The sequence below is a fragment of the Panthera leo genome, chromosome B4 (genome assembly GCF_018350215.1).
Source record: "Panthera leo isolate Ple1 chromosome B4, P.leo_Ple1_pat1.1, whole genome shotgun sequence".
Taxonomy (NCBI): domain Eukaryota; kingdom Metazoa; phylum Chordata; class Mammalia; order Carnivora; family Felidae; genus Panthera; species Panthera leo.
The window spans coordinates 135930678-135952775 of record NC_056685.1 but is presented as its reverse complement, the minus strand read 5'-3'; the positions used below and the strand labels follow the sequence as shown (position 1 = coordinate 135952775).

Sequence of the window (22098 nt, the reverse complement as noted above, 5' to 3'; positions counted from 1 at the left end):
TGTTTGCTTTGTTGCGGGTGCTACTGTTATTATTTTTTCTCTCTCCATTTATTAGCAGTTTTACGCCTTCTTCTTTCTTTTTTTTTAAAGTTTATTTATTTTTGAGAGTAGGGAGGGGGCAGAGAGATAGAATCTCAAGCAGGTTCCATGCTGTCAGCGCAGAGCCGGATGCGGGGCTCCATCCCAGGAACCGTGAGATCTTGACCTGAAACGAAATCAAGAGTCAGATGCTTCGCCAACTGAGCCACCCAGGCGTCCCTGCACTTTCATGACTTCTCCTACTACTGGCCCTAAAGTGCTGGTACTCCTGGCTAATACTTATTGAGCACTTACTGTGTTCCAGGCACAGCCTGGGGGCCTCACACCCATTTTTAAATTTAGTTCTTACCCCCTGCTTACAAAAGGGCACGGTTAACTTTTCCCATTTTATGGATAAAGCAATAGGAACTCAGAGAAGTTAAGGGCCTTCCAAGCACATAAATGGTGGAGTGTGCCTTCTACTCCAGGATTGCCTGACAGTAGGACCTGTGTGTTCCTGACCAGTGCTCTAGCCCTCAAATATTTATATACTCCGTAAATCCCCTAAGGCTTTGAGATGATTTGTAAGAATACATGTGATACGGTAAACTAAAAACACGTGAGTCAGGATCATGAAGAATACAAATAGAATAGTAAAGTAACATCTGGAGGAGAGAAAATACTCCGATTGTCCGTACTGGTTAATACAGTTGGGCTGCGGATTTAGTCGTGAACTTCTTGTCGACTCAAGAAAAAATAGAATTAAAAAAAAAAGAGAAGTTGAATTCATTTTGGCCAAAGAAGACATTTTCATTCCTCTGGAAAACTAAAGCTTTTCTAACATGTAGGTCTTCGTCGTAAAACCTGGGCAGGGCTCGATTGCGACCAGATGGTTCAGGTGCAGGCCCGGGGTCCTAACCAGCTAGGGAGAGAGTAGGGACTCTCACATGTGAAGGGATATTTGGAATGAAAGTACTCTGAACGGTAACAGTTTTCAGTAACACCTTCCGAATGTCCCCCCGCCCTCCCCCCGCTCCGGGACTTTGTAAACGCTGCTGTCCTGTCCCCTGAGATGGTTCCAGTCTTTGTTTGCTCTTAACAGTTATTCATTGAGCCCCTGCCGTATGCCAGGGCCTGTCTAGGCATCGAGGACCCCACGGTGATGGTCATGTCACCACCCTGAAACCTTTGGTGCCTGCACCCTGTCACTGTCTACTGGGTTTTTTTTCTGGACTGACTTCGGTTTACCCTCCTTTCGTGGTTTTATAAAACCCCGAGAAGACACTCAGCACCTTACGCTGTAACTGTCTACGTCTTCTGCCCTGTGCTGTCTCTGATTCAGGTTGCTGTACGTTTCCAAGACCTAAAAATAATAGCAGCTGCCAAATAGGGAACACAACCTACTGTGTGTCAGGTGCTTTAGATACGTTTCCCGTGACACTTCCACAGCTTGTAGAGTGGCGACATTTGAGCATTGTTGGTTCACCTGCCTTTTAAGAAGCTGGTGAAAGTAACATATCCCCTAGAAAAATCATCTCATAACACTTTCACGTTTAATCTCTGAGGGTTTGAAGAGCTACCAAAGCACACAGGTGGACCGCTTCCCTAGATCCTAGGTTAAGAATACCTGCTTTAAAGGGGCACTTAACTGGCTCAGGCAGTTAAGTGTCCTACTTTAGCTCAGGTCACGATCTCGCAGTTCGTGGGTTCGAGCCCCGCGTCGGACTCTGTGCTGACAGCTCAGAGCCTAGAGCCTGCTTCAAATCCTCTGCCCCTCCCCTGCTCGTTCTCCCCCTCTCTCAAAAATAAAGAAACATTAAAAACTTTGGAGCAAAAAGAATATTTCCTTTCAAGAGATGTGTGACTTCCATTTTTCAGAGGAGGAAACCGGGTCAGGAGGAGGTTAATTAACTTGCAAGTTGGACGGTGGGTCGTGGAACGACCTTGACCCTAAGTGCTCTCGACTCTAAACTCTTTGTTTTTCCCATTGCCCAAAAGTATAGACGCTCAGTAAATAACTGAGTGTGTGGAAGGCTAAAAAGGGAACTTTCTAGGGCATGTGTTCCAAAATATAATAAACCATCCATATGATAATCAGATTAGACAAGAAGATTTTTCTCAAGTATTCGGATTTGACTGCCAAAATCTTTTGTGTTGCTTGCAACTTTTTCCAAGTGACAATCTCCTCCTCCCGCCGCCTCTCCTCCCCGTGGTACCGGTTCCAACAGTTTTTGCCTCTGATGCCATTTCTGTTTGGCTGTGCACATTTCTTACTCTTGTGTTGAATTATGTTTTCTTCGGGTGCCAAGGCAGATGGATGGCACTTTTGTTATGATTCAGATATAAATAGCATCTGTTGAAAACTGGACATTAATACTTGTCTGGCAAATAAACACACGCATCAGTGAAACCGCCCTCTGGTTGTGTGTGCCAGCGGTCAGGAGTGTATTCGATGGCCCGTCACTTGGTGCTTGTGTGGGCGCATTGGTCTCGCAATGCATGTTAATCTCCACCTCACCGAGTCCTGAAGTCATTCATTAATGCCTCAGAGCTCTCTGTTGAGAGCCCAAACTGAGGGTGGCGTGGAGCCAGAGGCGACCTACACAGGCCTCATCAGAGCGCCGTGCTCAGACTCAGGGAGGGCCCTGTTCAGCTTTCAGAATCAAGGGTCAAATTAGCTTAGCTTTCTTGCCCTCGCGGCCCTAGGCGTCCACCGCGGTCCATTGCGAACGAAGCTCACCGTGTACCAGGCTGCGTGGTAGGCGTCTGGGTGTCAAGCCGGGAGGTTGGCCGATCCCGCCACTGGGGAGGCTCACTAGCCGGCAGGGGCCACAGGTAAGCAGCCAACAGAAGATCCCCGAAGCAGAGGATTAGAGTGAACATAGAGTTAGGGCTAGAGTGATGGCCTGGGAGGCGATAATACTTTATAGTTTTGGTCCCATCTGGCCCCACAGCAAAGGAATGGAATTATGGTGCCTTTGACCTTTGTGTCCTTTTCTTTATGTTTATTTCAAGTTTATTTATGTATTTTGAGAGAGAGACAGAGATCACGAGTGGGGGAGAGGCAGAGAGAGAGAGAGAGAGAGAGAGAGAGAGAGAGAGAATCCTAAGTAGTCTCTATGCTGCCAGTGCCGAGCCCGACGCGGGGCTCAAGTCCGTGAACCGTGAGACCATGACCTGAGCCGAAGTCAAGAGTCTGACACTTAACTGACTGAGCCACCCAGCGCCCCGTCCTTGAGTAAATAAAACAATTGGTAAAACAAAACTGTGAGACCAGATTCTCCGTAAAAGCACGAGTAGTTTTGTTTAAGGAAGACAGGAAGGAAGGCCTCACGAAGGAGGGGCTGCACCCTCAATCTTGAAAGATGAATCGCAGCGTGCAGGCAGGAGAGGTGGAAGGAAATCCTAGCAAAAGCATGAACCAGAACTCAGAGGTGAGGAACGACACGGCGCGTTCCGAGTGCTGCCTGATGATGCCACCCGCGTGGAGCGCTGGGATCTGCTGGTCGCGGGGGGGCCAGCTTATTAATGACGGGAGTGATCCTGTCCCCACAGTTAGGAGTTTGGTTTCAGCTCAGATAACCCTGGAGAAGTAGTGTAGGTTTTTTTTTTTTCTTTTTTTTTAATTTTTTTCAACGTTTTTTATTTATTTTTGGGACAGAGAGAGACAGAGCATGAACGGGGGAGGGTCAGAGAGAGAGGGAGACACAGAATCGGAAACAGGCTCCAGGCTCCGAGCCATCAACCCAGAGCCTGACGCGGGGCTCGAACTCACGGACCACGAGATCGTGACCTGGCTGAAGTCGGACGCTTAACCGACTGCGCCACCCAGGCGCCCCTTTTTTTTCTTTTTTAAACTTCATAATTTTAGACTCACAAATCTGTTACAGAATCAGTACGAAGAGTTCCTCTGTGCACCCCGGTGCCCCCCTAACCCGCCGCACCGTGATAACACCTTACCAAGTAGTCGTAGTACAGTGATCAAAATCAGGATAACGCCATTGGGACTGTACTAGTGACTAAACTATGGGTTGGTATTCGGGTCTCGCTAGTTTGACGTGTTTTCTCTCGGTACGTCGTTCTATGAGATTCTAACACATGTATAGTTTCACATTGTACATTTTTAAGCCAGAGAGCCACACAACTATATCAGTGCGCTAGAGAGAGAAAGCCTGGCAACAGAGGAGACGGGTTGGAGGGAGAAGGTGGGATCTGGAAGTGATGTGCGGGGCTATTTCTGTAACCCAGATGAGCGAGGATGAATGGAGCAGTGATGGAGGGATGGAATGGGGCAAGGAAAAGACCGAAGAGTGTTTTGCAAGTAAACTTGACCATCCTCGCCAGCCGCTCAGAAAGAGAGCTGGAGGCCAGAGTCAAAGGCAGGGATTTCTGCCATAACTTACCAAGGTTCAGGAGTGGAAGCAAATTCATGTGTTCACTCAGTGAATCTGAACACCCCTGACCGCTAGTCCCTAGACCGGGACCTGAGGCTGTACCGATCACACAAATTAACCCGGCCCTTGCTTTTTTTGGAACTTAAAGTCTACGAGACAAGCATTAACTGAGTACTCATGACAAACTGGGCTAAGGGCTGTGAAGGACAACAGAGGTCGTGCGTGTGTGTAAGGGGGGTGTGGCCTAGTGTGGGGGTGCCAAGGAAGACTGCATCTGTGGCCTTGGTCTTGGGCAGCAGCGGCCCCTGGGAACTTTCCAGTGAGGTGAATTCTCCGGCCCCACCCTCCCCAGGATCTAGATCTGGGATCAGGATCTGGAGCTGGCGCCCGGCGATCGGTTCCTAACAAGCCCTCCAAGCGGTTCTGACGGTCACTGGAGTTTGAGAACCACTGATCTTTGGGAGGAGGAGGAGAGCATTAGGCAGACCCTAGTGCGAAGGGCGAGTGGTCTAGGTGGGGGGCTATGGCTCTGAAAACAGAGCTTCCATGCAGGATAGGCCACATCACACAGACGGCCAAAGGCTTCTGTGGCTGAGGCTCGAGGAACTGAGGAGAGGGAGACCGATGGAGGAGCAGGCAAGGGCTGTCCCACGGGGCCTTGCGACGCCATTGAGGGCTTTGGTTTTAATCCTAAGGACAACAGGAGACAGTTGCAGCTCTGTCGTTTTTGTTTCTTTAAGTTTTATTTTAAGAGAGGGAGAGAGAGAGCGAGCGAGCGAGCATGAGCGGGGGAGGGCAGAGAGAGAGAATCCCAAGCAGGCTGTGTACCGTCAGTGCAGAGCCCGATGCCGGGCTTGAGCCCATGAACCGTGAGGTCACGGGCTGATCCGAAACCAAGAGTCGAATGCTTGACCAGCTGAGCCACCCCAGCACCCCGGAAGCAGTTGGGAGTTTTTCCAGCAAGGAGGAAACACGAGGATGTCGGCACTTTAAAATGTTTATTCTGGCTGCTGTGAGGAAACTAGAGGGTGTGTGATTGTGGTGCGTGCGGGGCGCGTATGTGATCTGGACACAGGCAGGTTAGCGATGCGCCTACAGGGCTGACATAGCTCCCCCGGGAAGCCTACAGTTTAGTATGAATTCACGCGGAGGACCTGCCCGAGGCTCTTGACACGATTCTCCAGTAACCTGCAAAATCAGCTGATGATTTTACGGGCCCACAGGCTCCACTCTTGTGGCTCGATAAGCTAAACGAGAAAATCTGCCTGCCAATCTGCGCTAACTCCTTGCTCTCAAATTTTTCAGAATCCACAGTTTCCGAAGTAGTTGATTTCGAAGGAAATGAGACGAAATAGCCCCCAGACGAATGTTGCCACGGTCAACAGCACCAAGTCCTGCGGTACCAAGGCCAGGTGAGACGCTGCTCGGGCGTGTGGCTCAAGTTCACAGTACCGTGCCGGGCGTAAGGCCTCGAGAGAAGGGTGCTTTACTGGCTGTTAATGATACCGTTATCAGTCCCGTCTGGTTGGGGCCAGTCATTCATGCAGCAGGCACATACCAAATGCTGACTTTTGTGCCGAAATTGTCTAGGGACTCGCATATTTGTCATATCAGCAAGTATCAGCTTATTCATTTTATTTAAAAAAAAAATTTTAATGTTTATTTATTTTTGAGAGACAGAGACAGAGCATGAGCAGGCAAGGGGCAGAGAGAGAGGGAGACGCAGAATCGGAAGCAGGCTCCGGGCTCTGAGCTGTCAAAACGGAGCCCGACACGGGGCTCGAACTCACAAACCACAAGATCGTGACCTGAGCCCAAGTCGGATGCTCAACCGACCGAGCCACCGGGCGCCCCTCAGCTTATGCGTTTTAAAGCCGAAGGCCGTTAATTTGGTGCTCAACACGACTACAAATATTTGACGAGTCTGAGGCCATCGGAAAACCATGGAGCACCATGGAGCCTGCCTTGCCACGGGGGCCGTGGGTGCAGGTTTGCTGGTGGCCACGCGCTCGGTTTCCCCCATAGGTGGCGGCAGAAGCAAAACTTTCCCTTGCCGAGAGCTCAAGCGGGAAACCGGCGCGGCGGGCCTTTGCCAGCATCTGAGGACTTGCTTGGGCCCGGCAGCACTATAAAAATAGGATATGTTAACCGCTCCTTCTCTGCTCCCGGGAGCTGGAGGAGAGAGTGTACTAGTTTCCAGCTCGTGCATTCGAAAAGGCTGCCAGCGAAACAGGTTTTGAGCTGGGAACAGCTGTTTGACAGCCAGCGAGCGGGCAGGTCTTCTGACACAACTTGGCTGTGGCCTGTTGCCGTAGCTGTGTCGTCGCGTTAGGTGTTGGGGAGTCTGAGAACGGTCATTAGGTGAGAGTGGATTTCTGAGCCACCGTCTGAAATGAGATTTTGGGGCTCGCGATCGAGAAAGCACATTACAAACAAAATGGTGTAAGCTTTTTCTTTAGATCTGTGTTCAGGAGCAGCAAGGCATTCGTGCTGATAGAAGTTACCACACAACCACAGCACTCGGTTCAGTTAAACTCAACATGCGTTGTTTTTTGGACACCGGAATCGGACGTGGCCCCTGCTGTCATGAAGTTAAGAGCCTAGCAGGGAAGGGAGACGCGGAACAGTCATAAGGGTCTTGGGGGTTAATTGAGACCTTTTTGACCCTGGTCACCAGTGCTCGGGGAAGGGCCCAGAGTGAGAAATCATGGGTGATACTGAAACTGCTGTGTTGGGTGGTGGGAAAGAGGGTGACGACCCTAAACGGGACCCACAAGTGGGAAGAGGTGCGTGTGTGTGCGTGCATGCGTGTGAGTGTGCAAGTGTGTGCGTGTCAGTATGTGTTGGGAGGAGAGTGCCGTTGAATGACAGGGCTGTGAAAATCCTTCACTCATTAATTTGAGAAACACTTCTGGAACCACAGTCATGTGTTGGGTACTCCGGGGCTGGGAGTTCAGTGGTGTAGAAGTTCTGTTTTATTTCATGGAGCCTATAACGGAGGTTGTCATTTCTCCAATGCAAGCGTGACTCCCGGCCGCGGTGAGTGCGGCGCAGGGGAAGGACGGGCTTTGATGAGAGGGTGTGGAGGACGATGCCGATGGGGTAATCAGGGAAACCCCTCCCAGGAGGTGACAGTCACACCCATATCTGCGGGTGACAGGAGTTGGCTGGGTGGGGAGAGGGACCCCCAGGCCATGGGAGGCCCGGAGGGGCGAGGGAGGGGGCCGGAGCTAGGTCACGGGCTGCCTGGGGGGGCCCTGGTAGGCATGTTCTTTCTAACAGGCTGCGAGACATTTGTTAAAGAACATTTAAAATAAAAAAGATCACTGATTCCCTCCCTCCCCCCCACATGCCAACATAGCTATTTTTGTCACATCTTATAGACTCTATCCACATGTGAAAACACATTTTTCATTCATTTTTTTTTAATTTGTTTATTTTGGAGACAGAGAGAGCACACACATGCGTGCAGAGGAGGGGCAGAGAGAGAGGAAAGAGAGACTCTCAAGCAGGCTCTGCACTGTCAGTGCAGAGTTCGACGTGGGGCTGGATCCCACGAACCATGAGATCGTGGCCTGAGCGGAAATGAGAGTCGGACGCTCAACCGGCTGAGCCCCCCCCCGGGCGCCCTTGTGAAAACACGTTTTTATATCATTGTGTTCATAGTACTTTTTCTCTTCACATTGTTCTAAACACGTTTTTATGTTTCGACATACTTATAATCGTTATTTATGCTACTCCATTAAAGCATGTTAACGTTGAGAGGTTTGTGTTATATTTTGAGTTTGATTTCTGAGTTTGTGTGGATGTGTCTTGTAGTGTGGGTGGGGGTAGGCTTGGAATTCATGCTGTAAGGGGAGGTATTGGTTAAAATGAGGTTTGGGAAGGGGCGCCTGGGTGGCTCATTTGGTTAAGCATCCGACTTGGGCTCAGGTCATGATCTCACGGTCCGTGAGTTTGAGCCCCGCATCGGGCTCTGCGGTAACAGCTCAGAGCCTGGAGCCTGTTTCGGATTCTGTGTCTCCCTCTCTCTCTGGCCCTTCCCATCTCGAGCTCTGTCTCTCTCTCTCTCAAAAATAAACATTAAAAAAAAATGAGATTTGGGAGGAAGGTGAGAGCCTGTATGGGGTTCTGGGGAGAGCATGAGCAGGGGGGACCCTTGGTGGAGGAAGCCCGTGGCTCAGACATGTGGAGCCACAGGCCCTGGAGGCAGGTCACTTAATAACCACGGATTCTTTCTGCTAAATTGAATTCGGTTGACTGGCTAAATTGTTTTTTACGATACCCTATCATTTGGAATATATTTGTAAATCAGCTTGCATTCTTGTAATCCCTGTGTTTAGAACAGTAGACAAGGGGTTGCCAGCTGAGTCTACGAGAGTGAGGGGGGTGTGAGGCTGGAGGAGGCAGCACAAGCCCCGGAATCCTAATACTCGATTAGATTATTATGTAGACGACTCACTTTTAATTTTCCACATGTTCTTTTAAAGTAGGTTGCAGAATTGTGGGGCACTTTGGGCAATGCAAGGTACCCCTTCTTGAGTATTGACAGATTTTCTCATCTGTGCGTTTCTATGAGAAGACACACAAATCACTCATGCGCGAATGCAAGTGCATACACACACACACACACACACACACACACACACACACAGCCCCGGCTCAAGTGGGCAAAAAGCCTAACGTTAAATTCAGGAGAGTTCAAGTCTTGGCCTCATGAGTCAATTTGGCTTTTGTCTCTGGATTCACCGACCGCCAGCAAAATAGGTGCTCAGTTATTGCTAGGCGGATCTACATGGAATCGCCTCGGTGTAATGTTTGTGGTCTTTTACTTCATTTTGATATTAAGCAGGGAACTTTACGGAGCCCCCTTCAAAAACTATAGACTCATAAATCGGCTTCAGGGTCTTCTGACCCAACAGTTTCAGCTTGTTAACACACACATGGCTGGGTCAGCCCCAACCCCCGAGTTTCCGATTGGTTGGTCTGGGTGGGGCCTGATAAAATGCTTCTCTGAAAAGGTTCTAGGTGATGCTGATATTGTTGGTTCAGGGGCCACATTTTGAGAACTACTCGTTTAAAGCTACCTATCTGCCTGTGTGTCTGCTTCAACAGCCTTTTTAAAAAATTTTTTAATTTATTTTGAGAGAGAGAGAGAGAGGGCATGCATGTGCACGAGCGGGGGAGGAGCAGAGAGAGAGGGAGAGAGACAATTCAAGCAGGTTCTGCGCTGTCACTGCAGAGCCTGACGTGGGGCTCGATCCCATGAACCACGAGATCATGACCTGAGCTGAAATCAAGAGTTGGGCGCTCAACCGACTGGCCACCCCGGCGCCCATGCAACAGCCTTTTAAAACCATGGCATTTCTGCATAAGGAATCTACAAATGAACTAGCTTTCCCCCCACCTTGACGTGAACTGACAGTGGCATCTCTTGGGAAAGGTCTTTAATCTAACCCCAGAGCAAGAGTGATTCAGTGCACATCCTGAGCAACTCGAGGACAGGAAGTTGCTAAGTTTCTACATGCCGCCTCAGTGCTATTGCACTTGCTGTGGGTAGGCCCGCTCCTGTGCTTGAAAAAATGCCGCGTTTTCCTAAAATCCTGAGTTAGATGGTGAGCGGTTGGAGGTTGGGCTGTTCATACTTCCCCTTCCGTCCCTCCACCCTCACCCACGTGCGGCCTGCAGCATTTGCTCAAGAATGAATCGCCGAGGGGGTAGTTGCTTGGAAAATGCTGATACCGCGAATGTTCATGTTGAACACCAGACAGGCTCCATGGTCACAGCTACCTGGGTCTGGCTCTTTGGAATATCCGTATAGTAAGTGACGTCTCTCTGGCTTTTATGATCCTGCAATTGGTAGAAACTGGAACCAGAGAAGACCCAACAGGTCACAGACCATTCTCCTGCGGGAAGAGGATTATTCCCTGCGGTGTGCTCAGTGGCATTAGGAAGAATTACTTTTCATATGATTATTATTTTTTTTTTCCTGCTGTCTTCAACTAAGTGTTTCTTGAATTGAATCGCTTTGTATTCAAGTAATAAAATGCACAACAGGCAGTACATTTCTGGGTGATTATCTCACTCCTCAGGTGGTGTAATAAGGCACGAGGCCAAGGCCCTGGCATGCCTTATTGTTATTAGGAAGGGAATTTATGGATAAAATAAAGCGAGCGGTTATTTGCATCAGCAGTAACCACAACAAGGAATGCAATTATGGCAGGTCCTCCTCACGTGTGTGCAGAGCAGGGTGAGGCGGGGCGGGCGGTGGGGGGGTGCGGTGAGTGCTCCCTAACCAGCCGTGCAGCTCGGGTAACCAGAGATTTGCCCCCTCCTGCAAGGAGCTTGTTAGGAATTGTGTAAAAAACAACAGGAAGGCCTTGGCCACAGACAGCCGTACGAACTTGGTACCTGGGATGAGCTCTCCCCCGGACCCGCTCTGGGCTTAGCACCTGCGTCGTCCTGGACACCTTGCTGGCCTATCCTGAGTGTCGGCGTCCCCACTGATGAAATGGGAAGTGCAGCCAGTGGTTGGGCATGAGGAGGGTTCAGTGGTGGGTTTTCATGAATCTTAAGCACATTTCCTGGCTCAGAGTAAGCCCCCAATAAATGCTAATTGAATTAGAATTTTTTTCCTTCTTTTTAAAAATTTTTTAAAAAATTTAATTCCAAGTTAGTTAACACACAGTGTACCAATAATTTCAGGAATAGAATGTAGTGATTCATCACTTACGTATAACGCCCAGTGCTCATCCCAGCAGGTGCCCTCCTTAATGCTCCTCACCCCTTTAGCCTTTCCCCCTACCCAACACCCCGCCAGCAACCTTCAGTTTGTTCTGTGAATTTAAGAATCTCTTATGGTTTGTCTTCCTCTCTGTTCTTGCATTATTTTTGCTTCCCTTCCCTTATGTTCATCTGTCTTGTATCTTAAATTCCCCATATGAGTGAAGTCATGTATTTGTCTTTCTCTGACTGACTTATTTCACTTAGCATAGTACACTCTAGTTCCATCCACGTTGTTGCAAATGGCCAGGTTTCATTCTTTTTGATCGCCAAGTGATGGTCCCTTGTATGTATAGGTATATACACATATAAATATGTATGTGTATCTCATCTTCTCTATCCATTCATCGGTTGATGGACATTTGGGCTCTTTCCATACTTCAGCTCTTGTCGACAGCGCTGTTATAAACGTTGGGGTGCTTGTGCCCCCTTTGAATCAGCACTCCTGTATCCGTTGGATAATGACCTAGTCGTGTACAATTGCGGAGTCATGGGGAGTTCTATTTTGAATTTTGTGAGGAAACTCCATACCATTTTCCAGAGTGACTGGACCAGTTTGCATTCCCACCAGCAGTGCAAAAGGGTTCCTCTTTCTCCGCATCCTCGCCAACATCTGTTGTTGCCTGAGTTGTTAGTTTTAGCCATTCTGACAGGTGTTGAAGTCTGAAATTGTGATGCCTCCATCTTTGGTTTTCTTATTCAGGATGGCTTTGGCTATTCAGGGTCTCTTCTGGTTCCATACAAATTTTAGGATTGTTTGTTCTAGCTTTGTAAAGAATGCTCGTGTTATTTTGATATAGATTGCATTGGATATGTAGATTTCTTTGGGTAGTATTAACATATTAATAATATTTGTTCCTCCCATCCATGAGCATGGAATATTTTTCTGTTTTTTTGCGTCTTCTTCAATTTCTTTCATAAGCTTTCTATAGTTTTCTGGGTACAGAGTTTTCACCTCTTTGGTTTGGTTTATTCGTAGGTATTTTATGGTTTTTGATACGTTGTAAATGGGATTGATTCCTTGATTTCTCTTTCTTCTGCTTTATTATTGGTGTATAGAAATGCAGCTGATTTCTGAACATTGATTTTATATCCCGCAACTTTGCTGAATTCATGAATCAGTGCTGGCAGTATTTTGATGGAGTCTTTGGGTTTTCCACATAGAATATATTGTCTGCAAAGAGTGAAAGTCTGACTTCCTCCTTGTCAATTTGGATGCCTTTTATTTCTTCGTGTTGTTTGATTGTTGAGGCTAGGACTTCCAACACTATGTTGAATAACTGTGGCGAGAGTGGACATCTTTGTCGTGTTCCTGACCTTAGGGGGAACGCTGTCCGTTTTTCCCCATTGAGAATGATATTAGTGGTGAGTCTTTTGTATACGGCCCTTATGATCTCGAGGTGTGATCCTTATATCCCTATTTTCTTGAGGGTTTGTTTTTTTCAAGAAAGGTTGCTGTATTTTATCAAATGCTTTTTCAGCATCTATTGAGAGGATCATGTGGTTCTTACCCTTTCTTTTGTTAATATGATGTATCACATTGATTGATTTGTGGATTTTGAACTAGGCCTGCATCCCAGGAATAAATCCCACTTGATTGTGGTGAATAATTCTTTTAATGTATTCTTGGATCCAGTTTGCTAGTATCTTGCTGGGAATTTTTGCATCCACGTTCCTCAGGGAAATCGGTCTGTAGTTCTCTTGTTTAGTAGAGTCTTTATCTGATTTTGGAATCCAGGCAATGCTGGCCTTGTAGAATGAGTTTGGAGGTTTTCCTTCCAGTTCTATTTTTTGGAACAGCTTCAAAAGAATAAGTGTTAACTCTTCTTTAAATGTTTGGTAGAATTCCCCTGGAAAGCCATCTGGCCCTGGACTTTTGTTTGTTGGGAAGTTTTTGATTACTGATTCAATTTCTTTACTGGTTATGGGGCTGTTCAAATTTTCTCTTTCTTCCTGTTTCAGCTTTGGTAGTTTATATGTTTCTAGGAATTTGTCCATTTCGTCCAGATTACCTAATTTGTTGGCATATAGTTGCTCATAATATTCTCTTATTATTATGTGTATTTCTGCAGTGGTGGTTGTGATCTCTCCTCTTTCATTTGTGATTTTATTTATTTGGGTCCTTTCAATTTTCTTTTTGATCAATCTGGCTAGAGGTTTATCAATTTTGTTAATTCTTTCAAAGAACCAGTTCCTGGTTTCATTGATCTCTTCTGTTTTTTTGATTTCAATATCACTGATTTCTGCTCTAATCTTTATTATTTCCCTTCTTCTGCTGGTTTTGGGCTTTATTTGCTGTTTTTTTTTTTCCCCCAGCTCTTTTAGGTGTAAGGTTAGGTTGTGTATTTGAGACCTTTCTTCCTTCTTTAGGAAGTCCTGGTATGCTATATGCTTCCCTCTTATGACCACCTTCACTGCATCCCAGAGGCTTGGGCTGTTGTGTTTTCATTTTCATTGGCTTGCATGTACTTTTTAATTTCCTCTGTAATTTCTTGGTTAACCCTTTCATTCTTTAGCAGGATGTTCTTTAATCTCCAATGATTCATGGTCTTTCCAGATTTTTTTTCTTGTGATTGATTTTGAGTTTCGTAGCATTGTGGTCTGAAAATATGCAAGGTATGGTCTCGATCTTTTTGTATCTGTTGAGGGCTGATTTGTGATCCAGTATGTGATCTCGTCTGGAGAATGTTCCATGTGCACTTGAGAAGAATGTGTATTCTGCTGCTTTAGGATGAAACATTCTGAATGTATCTGTTGAGTCCATCTGGTCTGGTTGTTATTCAGAGCCATTGTTTCCTTGTTGAGTTTCTGCTTAGATGATCTGTCCACTGTTGTAAATGGGGTGTTGAAGTCCCCTACTATTATGTCATTATTATCAATGAGTTTCTTTATGTTTGTGATTAATTGATTTATGTATTTGGGTGCTTTCACATTGGGGCATAAGTGTTTATAATGGTTAGATATTATTGTTCGATAGACCCTTTAATTATGATATAATGCCCTTCTTCAGTCTTTATTTTAAAATCTAGTTTGTCTGATATAAATATGACTACTCCACCTTTCTTTTGATGACCATTAGCATGATAGATGGTTCTCCATCCCCATACTTTCAACCTGCAGGTGTCTTTAGGTCTAAAATGAGTCTCTTGTAAGCAGCATGTAGATCGGTCTTATTTTCTTATCCGTTCTGATACCCTGTGTCTTTTGATTGGAGTGTTTAGTCCATTGACATTTAGGGTGAAAGATACGAATTTAGCGCCATTGTGTTGCCTGTTGAGTTCGTGTTTCTGATGATGTTCTCTGGTCCTTTCTAGTCTTTATTGCTTTTGGTCTGTTTTGTTTTGTTTTGTCTTTTCTCCAAAGTGTCCCCCTTAAAATTTCTTGCAGGGCAGGTTTAGTGGTCACGAATTCATTTAGTTTTTGTTTGTCTGGGAAACTCTTTATCTCTCCTTCTATTTTTAATGACAGCCTTGCTGGATAAAGAATTCTTGGCTGCGTATTTTTCCAATTCAGCTCCTTGAATATATCCTGCTACTCCTTTCTGGCCTGCCAAGTTTCTGTGGCTAGGTCTGCTGTGAATCTGATCTATCCTCCCTTATAGGTGAAGGACTTTTTTCCCCTTGCTGTTTTCATAATTCTTTCCTTGTCTGTGTATCTTGAGAATTAGACTGTGATTTGCCTTGGTGATGGTCAGTTTTTGTTGAATCCAATGGGAGTTCTCTGTGCTTCTTGGATTTTAATGTCTGTTTCCTTCACCAGACTAGGAAAGTTTTCCACTATAATTTGCTCGCATAAACCTTCTGTCTCTTTTTCTCTCTCTTCATTTTCTGGGACTCCTATGATTTGGATGTTATTCATTTTTTTTTAATTTTTTTTTAACGTTTTTATTTATTTTTGAGACAGAGAGAGACAGAGCATGAACGGGGGAGGGGCAGAGAGAGAAGGAGACACAGAATCGGAAGCAGGCTCCAGGCTCTGAGCCATCAGCCCAGAGCCTGACGCGGGGCTCAAACTCATGGACCGTGAGATCGTGACCTGAGCCAAAGTCAGATGCTTAACCGACTGAGCCACCCAGGCGCCCCTAATGTTATTCATTTTTAATAAGTCACTGAGTTCTCTAAGTCTTGTATCATGATCTTTTGCCTTTGTTTCCCACTTTTTTTCTGCTTCATTATTCTCCATAATTTTATCTTCTAAATCACTGATTTGCCGCTCTACTTCATCCATCCTTGCCATCGTGATATCTATTCTGGATTGCGTCTTGTTTATAGCAATTTTTTAAAAATATAATTTATTGTCAAACTGGCTAACATACAGTGTGTAAAGAGTGCTCTTGGTTTTTGGGGTCGATTCCCTTGGTTCATCGCTTACATACGACACCCAGTGCTCATCCCAACAAGTGCCCTCCTCAATGCCCAACACCCATTTTCCCCTCTCCCCTACCCCCCCCCCCCCACCATCCACTCTCAGTTTGTTCTCTGTATTTAAGAGTCCCTTATGGTTTGCCTCCCTCCATCTCTGTTTATAACTATTTTTTCCCCTTCCCTTCCCCCATGGTCTTCTGTTAAGTTTCTCAAGATCCACATATGAGTGAAAACATATGATATCTGTCCTTCTCTGACTGACTTATTTCACTTAGCATAATTCAGTTATAGCATTTTAAATTTCATCTAGACTAGATCTTATTTCTCGCATCTCCGCAGAAAGGGACTCTGCTTTTTTTCAACCCCAGCTAGTATTCTTATTATCATGGTTCTCAATTCTAGCTCAAACATCTTGCTTATATCTGTGTTGATTAAGCCCCTTGCTGTCATTTCTTCCTCTGCTTTGTTTTTGGGTGAATTCCTTCATTTTGTCATTTTGGAGGAAGAAAAAAATTAAAATAAAAATTAAAAAATTAAAAACAAAACAAAAAAATCAAAGAAATGAAGCTAGATCCTAGGTGGGTGTGTTTGGTCAAGCTTGTTGAAAGAAGCTTGAAAGAATAAAGAAAAAAGGAAAAGAAAAGAAAAAATTAAAAAATTTATATAATAAAATAGAATAAAATGAAATAAAATAAAACATTTAAAAAATAAAGCAAAAAAAATAAAATTTTCTCTTTCTATACCAATGGTTTTGGGGGACAGATTTGCTCAGCCCCCTGCAAGTGTTTTCACTCTTTCTCTCTTCTTCTCTCCAGCCACTTATGGGGAGTGCTTTTCTTGAACAATCCTGATGTGCCACATTCTCTCCCTTTCCCATTCTCTGTCCTCTCTGCAAAACAACTCCCTACCCTCCACAGCTTTTCTCTCCTCCAGTTCACCTCTCTGTAATGCATACCTGCCAAGTTCTGTGGCTCAAGTTATGCAGATTGTTGTGTTAATCCTCAGATCAATTTCCTAGGTGCTTAAAATGGTTTGGTGCTTATCTGGCTGCATTTCGGGGACAAGACAAGCTCAGGGTCTCCGTGCTGTGCTGCCATATTCTGAAACCTTTTTCTTTTCCTTCTTAAAATTCTTCATGAACTTGAGTTTCTGGTCTCTTCACTTCCTTAGTTTTGTGCAATTATTTCAGAGACACCAAGAATTCCCATCATTCTTGGGGCCTCTTTCTGGACAATATGTGCACGTGATGCCCCTTGCTGTATAGCACTTGCTTTTCAAAACTTTGACCCCAATTAAATCCAGCTCTCCACTTCCCTGGGTCTGGTTCTTGAGTTCATGTCCATGGACCTTGGATGGGCTATTACAACTCCTTGCCCGTCATTCTTCATCTCCCACCTCACGCCCCCTTGCCATCTCTTCTGGACCACTTTTTACTTTTTGTCCTCTCTTTTGAATCCTGGATGCCTATCCCATCCTCACTTGATGCTGATGGCCCAATTTCCCATTTCACAGAAGACATAGACACGAGCTGGAGGGAAGCAACATGCACTCTCCTCACCACATCTGTGTCTACTGTCTTCTCCTTCGTCACAAGTGATGAACTGAGTGTGCTCCTAAGAAGGCTCATCCATGGGATGAGATCCTGCCTCCACTGGTGAACCCATGGGAACTGGTCACCCCTTCTTTCAGTCCTGCTTCATTATTCTTTGCCTTGCCACTGGATCACTACCAGAAGTCTTTATAGCTGCTTCCAGTTCTCCTGTCTTAAAGACATTTCTTCTTTGACCTTCATACCTCCTTCAGTTACCACACTGTTTCTCTGCTTTAAAGCAGAGATTCTTTTACTCTGAGTTTATGTGTACCTTGCTTAGGCTCCCCCTCTAACTTCCCAGTTCCACCAGCATGGTACCTCTCGGATTGATCAGTACTGTCGCATGGCTTGATCCAAAGGGCAATTTTTGGTCATCTTCAATGATGATCACTGTAGCATTTGACATGTACCATGACTCCCTCCTTGAAATATGTTCCTCACTCAATTTCCAGGACACTTCAGTCTCCTGGTTTTTCTCATTTCTCATTGGCTGCTCTTTTTCATCTTTTGCTGGTTCCTCCTCATCTTCTTGAACTCTGAATGTTGGAATACCCCAAAGCTCAGCTCTGACATGTTTTCTCTTTTTACACGTGCTTTCATGGTGGGCTGATCTGACATCATGCCTTATTTCCATTATATGCTGACAGTCCTCACACTTGTATCTCCAGTCCCAGACTCTTCCCCAGACTCAAGCTCAAATATCCAACTGCCTATTCAGTATCTCCCCTGGGAGACTGAACAGGTATCTCCAACTCATCATGTGCAGAATGAAACTTTTGATCTTCCCCTCAAAAGCTGTCCTGCCTGTAATCTTTCCCATCTCAGTTAATGGCCACTTCTTTCAGCCTTTGTCTTGCATGCCAAATCAAATCTATAAGATAATACAATTGACCTTGCCTTCAGAATATATTTAGAATATGACCATTTCTCAACACTTTTACCCAAACGACCCTGGTCCAGGCCACCATCTTTTCTTGCATGCATTATTTCAGTAGACTTATAATTGATCCCCCTGTTTCCTCCCCTCCCTCTGTAAGTCTGTTCTTGACATGTAGTCAGAGGGATCCTTTAAATGCAAAGCCCAGATCATAACCCTGTACATATTTCTCTTCTCTGTATATAGCCCTCAAGTGGCTTCACATATCACTCATGGAGAGAGCCCAGCCATCACAGAAGCCTATGTGGTTTTCCTCTGTCTGACCTCCTGTTGTCTCTTTGTCCTCCCAATGGCATTGTTCTCTTCCTGGTTCCTGTCAGATCAGTGTTACCTAGTCCCCCGCACCCCCCCGCTCCATTTGTCTTCACAGTACTTAACCACTTGTATCATTCACTTATTTATTGTTTGTCTTCCAGGACTAGAATATAAGGCCCACGATGTCCATGATTGTGTTTTGTTCATTGAACCCCAGACTTCTAGAAGGAAGCTCATTAAATATATTTTGGCTGTATGAACACATACCAAACCATGTTCTTCTGTAAATTTACCCATGCTATGATTCTAGGTTTCAGTTGAATTTAACTAGTTGAATAAAGATGTACGTGGGACTCTGCTGTCAGCCTCACATGGCTTCAAGCCCTGGTATTGTCCTGGCTCACAGGGACCTGTGTAAATAAGGCAGGTCTAGACCAATACCATGCTAGGAAGTCAGGGGCTGCCCAAAGAGAGGTAAACCAGAGCACCAGCCAGTGTGTATTTCTTTGACATTAAAAAAAAATTCTGATTCATTTCTTCAATCCTGTAAACTTGAGATTCTTAAAATCTAGGGCTTTAGATGTATTGTCTAGTCTGGTTCTTCATTCTCAAATAGTGCCACACACATATATCTATTTTTGAATATTAAATAATTGTGCACTTGCATTTAAAGGTGAAGTCTAATAGAGAAAACTTCTTCCCTCCCCTTCCCTTTGAAGGTTTGCTAAGTTAGGAGCCTCAGACAAGTGATGTTATAAAACTTACTTGTGCCACTAGAGCTGGATGCCTTTTATTTCCTTTTTTTACCTAATTGCTCTGGCTGGGACCTTCAGTACAATGTTGAATAGAAGTGGTGAGAGCAGACATCCTTGCCTTGTTCCTGATTTTAGGGGGAAGGCTTTCAAGTTTTGTTCTTTTACCATTCTATACTATGGTAGCTGTTGGTTTTTTACTCATGCCCTTTGTTGGGTCAAGGAAGTTCCCTTCTATTCCTAGCTTGTTGAGTGTGTTTATCAAGAAAAGGCATAAGATTTTGTGAAATGCTTTTTCTGCATCTATTGAGGTGATAATTTTTTTTAAATTGTATTAATGTGGTGTATACAGTGACTGCTTTCTATATGTTCAATCACCCTTGAGTGCCTGGGATAATCTCACCTGTTCATGACATCTAATTCTTTTTTAATGTCACTGTATTTTGTTGAAGATTTTTCCTATATTCCTAAGGAATATTGGTCTTTAGCTTTGTTTTCTTATGCCTCTATCTGGATTTGGTAATGCTAGCCTCACAGAATTGTGTTGGGAAGTGTTCCCTCTTATCTGTTTTTTTTTTTTTTCTGTTTGTTTGTTTTGGAAGAGTTTGTGAGGGATTAATTGGTTTTAATTATTCTTTAAATGTTTGCTAGAACATACCAGTGAACCCATTTGGTCCTGGGCTTTTTTTTTTTTTGCAGGAAGTTTTTGATTTCTCATTTAATTTCTTTTCTTGGTATAGGTCTACTCAGATTTTCTATTTCTTCTTCAGTCAGTTTCAGTAGCTTGTGTCTTTCTATTTTGTGTAGATTAGCTAATTCATTGGCATACAATTGTTCTAGCATTCCCTTATCCTTTTTGTTTTTATCCTTATCATTTTTTCTTAGGAAATCTAGCCAGAAATGTGTCAATTTTGCTAATCTTTTCAAAGAACTAACTCTGTTTGTTCTCTCTTTTCAATTTCATTTATTTCTGCTCTAATCTTTATTATTTCCTTTATTCTGTTTATTTGGGCTTAGTTTACTCTTATTTTTCTAGTTTCTTAAAGAACAAGATTAAGTTATTGATTTGAGGTTTTTTTCTTTTAAAAAATAATGCAGGCATTTACAGCTGTCAATTCCCCTCTTAAGCACTACATCCCATAATTTTTGGCATGTGTGCCTTCATTTTCATCCATCCAAAAGTATTTGCTAATTTCACTTGTGTTTTTTTTTTCCCTTTGATCCGTTGGGGTTATTTAAGAGTGTGTTACTTAGTTTTGACATATCTGTGAATTACTCAATTTCTTTCTGTTATGGATTTCTAATTTCATTCCAGTGTAGTTAGAGAACAGCCTTTGATTATTCGTATATTTAAAAATTTTTCAAGACTTGTTTTATGTGCTAACATATGATTGAATAATGTTCCATGTGCACTTGAGAAGAGTGTATATTCTACCATTGTTGGGTGGAGTGTTCTTTACATGCCCGTTAGGTCTAATTGGTTTATAGTGTTGTTCAAGTCCTCTATTGTTGATTTGTACAGATGTTCTGTCCACTATTAAAAGTGGCCGTTGAAGTCTTCAGCTATTATTGTTCAGATGTCAGTTTCTCCTTTCAGTTTTATCAGTTTTTGCTTCATGTATATTGGGGCTCTATTATTGGGTGCATATGTGTTTATGTTACTTTAATTTATGCTTTTTCTAATGCTCCTCTTTTTTATGTAACTTTAAGTTTCTGACTTGTATAATTCTTCCTTCTTTCTGAAGAATTTAACCTTTTTTTTTTAAAGCAGGCTTGCTGGTGACTTATCCTCAGTTTTTGTTTGTGTAAGAAAGTATTATTTGCCTTTAACTTTTGAAGGATAATTTTTCTGGATACAGAATTCTAGGTTGGTAGGTTTTTTTCCCTTTCTACACTAAATGTTTCATCTCACTGTTTCCTAGCTTGCATGGTTTCTAAAGGTATGTATGTATGAGTCTTTCTTTTTTCTTTCTTTCTTTCTTTCTTTCTTTCTTTCTTTCTCTTTCTTTCTTCTTTCTTTCTTTCTTTCTTTCTTCATGTTTCATAATTTTTTTTATTGAAAACTAGACATTTTAAATAAAGTGGCAGTTTTTGAAAACATATTCTTTCCACTTGTTAAATTTTTGTTTTTGTTTAGTGACTCCTCTCCTCTCCTCTCCTCTCCTCTCCTCTCCTCTCCTCTCCTCTCCTCTCCTCTCCTCTCCTCTCCTCTCCTCTCCTCTTGTAAGCTTCACACTCAGCACAGAGCCCAATGCAGAGCTTGAACTCAAGCCAGGAGATCAAGACCTAGCTGAAATCAACAGCAACCCACTGAGCCACCCAGGAGCCCCTATACAGGGGACTTTTCTAAACTGACTTTGTAAAGTCTGTATTTTTTGTCACATATGACCATTGAAGTGTCTGATTGGTTAGTTTAGTGATCAGCTCATGATTGGACAGAGATTTCCTTAAATGCCTGCAAATAATAGTCTTCCAGTCTTTGCTGAGGGGCTCTTTGTGTGTATTTGAGTGTTCCTTTAATACTCTGATGGGCAGTTTAGAGACCTACCTTAGGCTTCATTTCCTGCTTGTGCAGAGCCCCAAGGTCAGCCCCAAGGTAAGAGTTTAGGGCCTGCTCCATTCTTTCCTGAGCAAGCACACAGCCCTGGGCTTGCTCACAGCTCTATATGTGTGAGTGGCTTTCTAGACTCCCAAGATTATGTGGGAGCTTCCCTATGGACATCTCATTCCCTAGATTTCCCTTTAAGGTTTTTTTGTTAGTCTATTATTTGCTCCATCTCTTATCTGATCCTTTAGGCAGCTAGAAGCCTAGACAACAGTTGCCTCTGATTTTTTTCAGCAAATGCCTTTTGACAATTTCTTGTAATGGTGCTCGAAGGAGCACCAACCCCATTCTCCCCTTTCCAGCGATTGGCAGACTGCCGGATTTTCACTGAAATTGCAGGCTGTTGGTTTCAAGGCTACTGCCTATTTGGGGGCAGGGGTGGACGGGAGCAGGGGAAGT

At 44.3% G+C, this 22098-nt stretch overlaps 1 protein-coding gene across 6 annotated transcripts in view; it reads left to right on the top strand.

The window, feature by feature from the left end:
- Window positions 1-22098, top strand: part of EFCAB6 (EF-hand calcium binding domain 6) — a 244357-nt gene that overhangs the window by 2391 nt on the left and 219868 nt on the right. For 4 of the 6 annotated variants that reach the window (XM_042948060.1, XM_042948059.1, XM_042948056.1 and 1 more), the window contains exon 3: window positions 5718-5824. The exons of the other annotated variants lie outside the window; for them this stretch is intronic. In XM_042948060.1, the coding sequence (XP_042803994.1) occupies window positions 5779-5824 (46 nt within the window). In that variant the 5' untranslated portion in view covers window positions 5718-5778. The remainder of the gene's footprint in view (window positions 1-5717; window positions 5825-22098) is intronic. 6 annotated transcript variants of the gene reach the window in all.